General features: G+C 55.6%; 1 protein-coding gene across 1 annotated transcript; it reads right to left on the reverse strand.

Moving 5' to 3' along the window:
• Nucleotides 1–1,434: 1,434 nt before the first annotated feature.
• On the reverse strand, nucleotides 1,435–7,956 carry LOC132814495 (Purkinje cell protein 4-like protein 1). The gene is made up of 3 exons (XM_060823502.1): nucleotides 7,891–7,956; nucleotides 3,530–3,581; nucleotides 1,435–2,206 (listed from the first exon to the last, which is right to left on the reverse strand). The coding sequence occupies exons 1-3, from the start codon at nucleotides 7,897–7,899 to the stop codon at nucleotides 2,064–2,066; spliced, it is 204 nt and encodes a 67-aa protein (XP_060679485.1). The 5' UTR covers nucleotides 7,900–7,956; the 3' UTR covers nucleotides 1,435–2,063.
• Between the last annotated feature and the right edge of the window lie 748 nt (nucleotides 7,957–8,704).

The following is an 8,704-nucleotide window of genomic DNA, read 5'->3' on the forward strand; positions in this document are numbered from 1 at the left end:
CAGCCGCAGAGTTGATTGGACATTGACCCAAAATGGCTGGAACTGTCCCAGCTGGGTTAGACAGCACCTGTGGAGAGAAGTTCGGGTTAACCTTTCCGATCGAGTGACCTGATAGGTCAACTCGGATTCCTCTCTGCAGACCTGCTGAGTTTTTCCAGCCCTTGGTGTTTTGGTTTCCGATTGACTGCATCTGCAGTTCTCAGAGAGGAATCGCAGAATCCCCGAAATGTGGAAACAGGCCCATGGCCCACTGACCCACCCAGGCCCATTCCCCTACCCCATTACTCTACATTTACTCCTGACTAATGCACCGAACCTGCACATCCCTGGGCACTATGGGGTAATTTAGCATGGCCAATCCACCCTAACCTACACATCCCTGAACACTATGGGGTAATTTAGCATGGCCAATCCACCCTAACCTGCACATCCCTGAACACTATGGGTAATTTAGCATGGCCAATCCACCCTAACCTACACATCCCTGAACACTATGGGGTAATTTAGCATGGCCAATCCACCCTAACCTACACATCCCTGAACACTATGGGTAATTTAGCATGGCCAATCCACCCTAACCTACACATCCCTGAACACTATGGGGTAATTTAGCACGGCCAATCCACCCTAACCTGCACATCCCTGAGCACTATGGGGTAATTTAGCATGGCCAATCCACCCTAACCTGCACATCCCTGAGCACTATGGGTAATTTAGCATGGCCAATCCACCCTAACCTGCACATCCCTGAGCACTATGGGGTAATTTAGCACGGCCAATCCACCCTAACCTGCACATCCCTGAGCACTATGGGGTAATTTAGCATGGCCAATCCACCCTAACCTGCACATCCCTGAGCACTATGGGTAATTTAGCATGGCCAATCCACCCTAACCTGCACATCCCTGAGCACTATGGGGTAATTTAGCATGGCCAGTCCACCCTAACCTACACATCCCTGAACACTATGGGTAATTTAGCATGGCCAATCCACCCTAACCTGCACATCCCTGAGCACTATGGGTAATTTAGCATGGCCAATCCACCCTAACCTGCACATCCCTGAACACTATGGGTAATTTAGCATGGCCAATCCACCCTAACCTGCACATCCCTGGGCACTATGGGTAATTTAGCATGGCCAATCCACCCTAACCTGCACATCCCTGGGCACTATGGGTAATTTAGCATGGCCAATCCGGCCGAACCTGCACATATTTGGACTGTGGGAGTACACCCATGCAGACGGGGAGAATGTGCAAACTCCATGCTCTCAGTCACCCAAGGGTGGGATCGAACCCGGGCCCCTTGCGCTGTGAGGCAGCAGTGCTAACCACTGAGCCACCGCGCCAGTTCCTCTGGGTTTCTACAGAGTTCACAAGTAAACAGACAGACAGACAACCAGGTGAGGCTTCCAGTCAAGGCTAGTTGTTTATTCCCAAGCTGCTCTCTCTGAGACGCGCGGATAATTGCTCGCTGGTCGGGGTGTGGGTGGTATACTCCGTCTCGTGGTCACAGAGGCCGGTCCCCTTCGGCCCTGACTGTGGTGACCCGGGCTGGGCTGGGGCCCGCGAGGTGGAGGGAACGGGATCGACACGGCCAGGCGTCCTGCTCTGGGACGGTGCGGGGAGGGAACCCAAGCGGGACTGGAGAGGCACAGCCAAGTGCCAGAGAGAGCCTGACTCCCATCTCCCAGGGCAGGGACAACACGGGGTGGAGAAGCTACGTCTCTCCCTCCCGTACTTCCGGGGCCTCCCGGTCAGTTAGCCCGACGGAGCCTCCTGGGTCGGCGGAGGCTGAAAGCGCTGGGGCAAAAGGCAATTGGCAAGTTATTCCGCCAAAACAGCAACCCCCATCATTCCCAGGTCAACAAAATGGCCGCCACACAGCCAACTCCAGGTCAAAGGGCAGCGACCTCGCTATAACTAGAACTCACTGACATGATTTCCTCCCTAAACCTAAGTTGCATGCAAGAGGGGAAGGGGTTGTACACGTTCCTAAAGGTATTGGGGTTGTCCCTTCTCCCTTACGCTCTGTTGCCCACGGCGATGGAGCCCAGGCCTTTACGAGGCCCCGTTGGGCTTCTTCTTCCTCTGGAAGCGACGGAACTGGCCTTGGATGGCCAGGGCTGCTTTCTCCGTCTCGGGGGCAGTCAGGTCAATGTCGATCTCCTCTTCGACCTTGGCATTGGGCGCCTGGGCTTTCTCTGGGCGTGGAGAGAGAGAGGGGAAAGGTCAGAGGTCAGGTCTCCAGGACGCCTCTCTGCGCTGAGTTCTTGTGTGCACAAGCCCCGCCTGACCTCCCACAATCCTCGTCCCTCGAGACGATCCCAGAGCCGACCTCGGTTGAAGGGGAAGGGAGGGAGGGTGTTTGGATAGGAGCCAGTGGAGGATGGGAGTGGAGACTGTTTGACATCGAGGAAGATGGTGTCTCTCTGAGGGAAAGTGCTTAAACCATGCACCAGGAAACTCTAGTCAATTCTCAGCAGGCATACACCACGGAAACAGACCCTTCGGCCCAACCCGACCCAGATATCCCAACCCAATCTAGTCCCACCTGCCAGCACCCGGCCCATATCCCCCCAAACCCTTCCTATTCATATACCCATCCAGATGCCTCTTAAATGCTGTAATTGTACCAGCCTCCACCACTTCCTCTGGCAGCTCATTCCATACACGTACCACCCTCTGGGGGAAAACATTGCCCCTTAGGTCTCTTTTATATCTTTCCCCTCTCACCCTAAACCTCTGCCCCTCTAGCTCTGGACTCCCCCATCCCAAGGGAAAAGACCTTTATATGTCTGATATCGGTCAGAAGATTGAAAACACAATCTTGTGGGTGGCACAGTGGTTAGCGCTGCTGCCTCACATCGCCAGAGACCCAGGTTCAATTCCCGACTCGGACTGACTGTGTGGAGTTTGCACATTCTCCCCGTGTCTGCGTGGGGGTGCTCCGGTTTCCTCCCACAGTCCAAAGATGTGCAGGTCAGGTGAATTGGCCAGGATACATTGTCCCTAGTGTTAGGTAAGGGGTAAATGTAGGGGTATGGGTGGGTTGCGCTTCGGCGGGTCGGTGTGGACTTGTTGGGCCGAAGGGCCTGTTTCCACACTGTAAGTAATCTAATCTTACAAATGAACAGATTCAAAAACCGCTTCCTCGCTGCTGGGATCAAACTTGTGAATGTTGGTCACTGTCTGCACCCTCTCTGTGGTTCTAACACTGACCTCCGACCTCCATGCTGCATACCCCACACTTTTCCCTGCACCTGGTCACGTCAGAACGATAAATCAGGCTCAGCTCAAAACACCACGCCCCTCCTGATGTTATAAACCCCTCAGCTCCCCAGGGGGAAACAGCCCCAGCCCCTCCCTGTCGCGCCAACCTGCCGACCGTGTTGGAAGGAGGGTTCAGTGATGACTGAGAGGTGGCGAACGGTGTGCAATCTCTCCAGCCACAGCCTCATGGTCTGTGGGGGGTCTGGAGCAAATAGGAGAGACAGAGATGTCGTCAGGATAAAAACAGCATATACCTCTCTCACTGTTTGAAGGGTCCTTGTAAGCGACAGCATCTCCAGCGATGAACTGCAAAATAAAACAAGAGGGCGTGTTACAAAGTTGGGTTGCGAGGCAGTTATCATCACAGTCTGGAATCGAAAGAATTAGGGGGAGAATTACATAGAAAACACACGAGTGAGTTACAGACTGGAATTTAATCGAGGGGTTCAGGGTGGGTTATATACAGAATAACAGATACCCCGGGAGGGAGTTACAGACTGGAATCTAATCGAGGGGGTCAGGGTGGGTTATATACAGAATAACAGATACCCCGGGAGTGAGTTACAGACTGGAATCTAATCGAGGGGGTCAGGGTGGATTATATACAGAATAACAGATACCCCGGGAGTGAGTTACAGACTGGAATCTAATCGAGGGGTTCAGGGTGGGTTATATACAGAATAACAGATACCCCGGGAGTGAGTTACAGACTGGAATCTAATCGAGGGGGTCAGGGTGGGTTATATACAGAATAACAGATACCCCGGGAGTGAGTTACAGACTGGAATCTAATCGAGGGGGTCAGGGTGGATTATATACAGAATAACAGATACCCCGGGAGTGAGTTACAGACTGGAATCTAATCGAGGGGGTCAGGGTGGGTTATATACAGAATAACAGATACCCCGGGAGTGAGTTACAGACTGGAATCTAATCGAGGGGGTCAGGGTGGGTTATATACAGAATAACAGATACCCCGGGAGTGAGTTACAGACTGGAATCTAATCGAGGGGTTCAGGGGGGATTCTCTGTTCCACTCCCTTCACCTTACACTTTCCCTCTACCTCAGTCTCACACATTCTCTCCATCCATGCTGTAGCTGTCTCTCTCTCTCTCTCTCCTTCGCTCACACTCTGTCCCTCTTGCCTGTTGTCTCTCTGCGTCTATTTCTTCCGCTCTTTCTCCCTGGGGTTTGCTAATGAATGAGTCAATTAGTCACGGAATCAGTGCAGGCATCTGTTCTGCCATCCACTGGCATGGAGAGGCACGTCCCTAGGGGAGACTCTCTGTTGCCTCAGTGAACAAACATGTCCCACTCCCACAAGGACACGACTCATCAGGGAAACGGGCAAAATGCTATGTTTGTTCCACCAGTGAACACTCCCAAACAGGAGGGAGTGAGAAATGAGGAAAGGGACACGTGTGGCCAGGTTCATCCCTCTCCGATAGGGGTATGTGTAAATGGGGTGAGGGTTCAGCCCTCAGCACTGACCCTCCGACAGTGCGGCGCTCCCTCAGCACTGACCCTCCGACAGTGCGGCGCTCCCTCAGCACTGACCCTCCGACAGTGCGGCGCTCCCTCAGTACTGACCCTCCGACAGTGCGGCGCTCCCTCAGCACTGACCCTCCGACAGTGCGGCCCTCCCTCAGTACTAACCCTCCGACAGTGCGGCCCTCCCTCAGTACTGATCCTCCGACAGTGCGGCGCTCCCTCAGTACTGACCCTCCGACAGTGCGGTGCTCCCTCAGCACTGACCCTCCGACAGTGCGGCCCTCCCTCAGTACTGACCCTCCGACAGTGCGGCACTCCCTCAGCACTGACCCTCCGACAGTGCGGCCCTCCCTCAGTACTGACCCTCCGACAGTGCGGCACTCCCTCAGTACTGACCCTCCGACAGTGCGGCTCTCCCTCAGTACTGACCCTCCGACAGTGCGGCCCTCCCTCAGTACTGACCCTCCGACAGTGCGGCCCTCCCTCAGTACTGACCCTCCGACAGTGCGGCCCTCCCTCAGCACTGACCCTCCGACAGTGCGGCGCTCCCTCAGCACTGACCCTCCGACAGTGCGGCTCTCCCTCAGCACTGACCCTCCGACAGTGCGGCACTCCCTCACACTGACCCTCCGACAGTGCGACCCTCCCTCAGCACTGACCCTCCGACAGTGCGGCCCTCCCTCAGCACTGACCCTCCGACAGTGCGGCACTCCCTCAGTACTGACCCTCCGACAGTGCGGCGCTCCCTCAGTACTGACCCTCTGACAGTGCGGCGCTCCCTCAGTACTGACCCTCCGACAGTGCGGCCCTCCCTCAGCACTGACCCTCCGACAGTGCGGCGCTCCCTCAGTACTGACCCTCCGACAGTGCGGGGCTCCCTCAGTACTGACCCTCCGACAGAGCGGCCCTCCCTCAGTACTGACCCTCCGACAGTGCGGCACTCCCTCAGTACTGACCCTCCGACAGTGCGGCGCTCCCTCAGTACTGAACCTCCGACACTGCGGCACTCCCTCAGCACATACCCTCCGACAGTGCTGCACTCCCTCAGTACTGACCCTCCGACAGTGCGGCCCTCCCTCAGCACTGACCCTCCGACAGTGCGGCGCTCCCTCAGTACTGACCCTCCGACAGTGTGGTGCTCCCTCAGTACTGACCCTCCGACAGTGCGGCCCTCCCTCAGTACTGACCCTCCGACAGTGCGGCCCTCCCTCAGTACTGACCCTCCGACGGCGCGGGGCTCCCTCAGTACTGACCCTCCGACAGTGCGGCGTTCCCTCAGTACTGACCCTCCGACAGTGCGGCGTCCCCTCAGTACTGACCCTCCGACAGTGCGGCGCTCCCTCAGTACTGACCCTCCGACAGCGCGGGGCTCCCTCAGTACTGACCCTCCGACAGTGCGGCCCTCCCTCAGTACTGACCCTCCGACAGTGCGGCACTCCCTCAGTACTGACCCTCCGACAGTGCGGCGCTCCCTCAGCACTGACCCTCCGACAGTGCGGCGCTCCCTCAGTACTGACCCTCCGACAGTGCGGGGCTCCCTGAGTGTGTGGAACATGTAGTGCTGCAGAGATGGTTGAGCTGTTTCGGTGCAGGGACTGCGGTGAGTGTGGGAGAGGGGACAGGCTGTGTCGCATTCGGTCTGGATTGACCATTCCCTCTCTCTGTCTCTGTCCTGATCTGCCTCTCGATGCTGGTGTGTTCCTCGTTTGTCCTGTCCGTCTCTGCCTCTCCTTTTCTCACTGTCCTTCACCTTCACTCTCTGAGCCTGCACCTCACCCTCACATCTTCTCCCCATCTCTTCCGCACTCTCTCTCTCTCTCTGTCTACTGCCTTGTCCCCTCTCTGTCCTTCACTTTCTGTGATTATCTGCCCCTCTCTCCTCTCTGTGACTCCCTGTCTGTCTTTTTCTTGTCCCCTTCTCTGTGTGTTTCTCTGTGTGTGTGTGTGTCTCTCTCTCTCCCACAGACCCTCTGACAGTCCCTCCCCACCTTCTCATTCTCTGACTCCAGGAATAACTCTCTAAACAAGTGCCTTTGTGTCTCTCTCACTCTCCACCTTGACATCTGTCACTTTTTGTCTCTCTTGGTGAATTGTTCTTCGTCTCTATCTCTGTCTCTATGTGTTATTCTCTCTCTGAAGCTCTCTTTCGCTCTCCTTCCCTGTTTCTGTATCACCCCCTCTCTCTTTCTGTCTCTCTTTCCGTTTCGTTCACTGTCCATGTTTCTCTGTATCTCTCTCTTCCTCGCGCGCTCTGTCTCTGCGTCTCTCTCTATATCTCTGTGTGTCTCTCTCTCTTTGTGTCTGTCTCTCTGTGTCTGTGTGTCGCTGTGTATGTGTATCTCTATCTCTTTGTGTCTCTCATTTGCTCTGTCTCTCTCACCTTCTGTCTCTATCTCCCTCTGTCTCTATCTGTGTGTGTCTGTCTCCCACTATCGCTCTCTGTCTCTATATCTGTGTGTGTGTGTGTGTGTCTGTCTGTCTCCAACCCTCTCGCTGTGTGTGTGTGTGTGTCTGGCTCCCGCTATCTCTCTGTCTCTATCTCTCTCACTCTCTGTCTGTCTCTCTCTCCATCTCCCTCCCTTTCTCTCCATGTGTGTGTGTCTGTCTGTCTGTCTCCAGCCCCCTCTCTGTCCCTGTGTGTCTCTCCCTGTCTCCCGCTATCTCTCTCTGTCTGTGTGTGTCTCTGTCTGTCTCTCTCCATCTCCCTCCCTATCTCTGTGTGTGCGCGCGCACTCGCGCCTGTCTCTCTCCAGCCCCCTCTCTGTCCCTGTGTGTGTGTGTGTGTGTGTGTGTGTGTGTTTCTGTCTCCCGCTATCTCTCTCTGTCTGTGCCTGTCTGTCTTAGTCCATCTCCCTCCCTATCTCTCCCTGTGTGTGCGCGCGCGCCTGTCTCTCTCCAGCCCCCTCTGTGTGTTTGTCTCTCTGTTTCCTGCTATCTCTCTCTGTCTCTATCTCTCTCTGTCTGTGTGTGTCTGTCACTCTCCATCTCCCCCTCAATCTCTCCGTGTGTGTGTGTGTGTGTGTGTGTGTGTCAGTTAGTCGTCCTGTGCTTCCATCGCTGTCACACCCCCTCCTTCCTGGGTCACCGTGTCCAGTCTGAGGCTCCAAACTCCCTCGGTGTTACCTTGTTCATGCTGTCTCCGTGTCCTGGTCCAGCACTGACAGGCGAAGGAGATTGCAGCTCTTGGAGGCTGACTCTCTCACTCACTCACACACACACACCCCCCGACTGCTCACTCAAAACCTGTGAATCCTGCACTTAAGCAGCTGCATCGACACGGATCAGTGAATGGGGAGGAGAGAGGAACGTACACAATCCCAGGGAGCACTCATCCAACCAACAGGGAGAGAGGAAGGGATTCCATCAACATTACTCACAGATTCACATTGACTCTCTCACACACACACACACACACACACACACCGGGCAGTCTGTTCCCCCTATCGGAGGGGGATTAACCCCCTCACCCACCCTCTCCCTGTATACACACACCGGGCAGTCTGTTCCCCTGAGAGTTCTCCCAGTTGGTGAGACGGAGGAACAGGGATTAGGCGGTGAAAGAGGAAAGGGGGCAGGTCGTGTGGGAAACCTTTCGAACTCCCACTCAGAAACCGCACAGCGATGTGAAAACCCAGGGCACTCCTGCAACAAAATCTAATGAAGTCGGATAACACAACGTGGGGGTCAGTGAAGGGATCACTGGGAGTTAGGCTTCAGGCCTGGGCATTCAGGAAGTCAGAAGATGACAGTGTAAGGTCTGGCAGCACAGCTCGGCAGCGTGGAGCCCGTGGGAGGTCAGCGACTGCGCTGGGATGCCAGCGTTTGGTCAACCCACACTGGGCTTTCAGGGGCCAACCACCTGACTCCAGGCTAACATGTCAGCTCCCAGGATGGCACCGAGGGACGTCTCCAGGGGAAGTGGGAACAGCCGGAAGTC

Source organism: Hemiscyllium ocellatum, unplaced genomic scaffold (genome assembly GCF_020745735.1).
Source record: "Hemiscyllium ocellatum isolate sHemOce1 unplaced genomic scaffold, sHemOce1.pat.X.cur. scaffold_847_pat_ctg1, whole genome shotgun sequence".
Taxonomy (NCBI): Eukaryota; Metazoa; Chordata; class Chondrichthyes; order Orectolobiformes; family Hemiscylliidae; genus Hemiscyllium; species Hemiscyllium ocellatum.

Bases quoted from the DNA above. Each gene is read 5' to 3' on its own strand.
- LOC132814495 (XM_060823502.1), bottom strand. The intron at 2,207-3,529 runs GTATATGCTGTT...CTCCACGCCCAG, and splicing joins CCCTTCAAACAGTGAGAGAG to AGAAAGCCCAGGCGCCCAAT.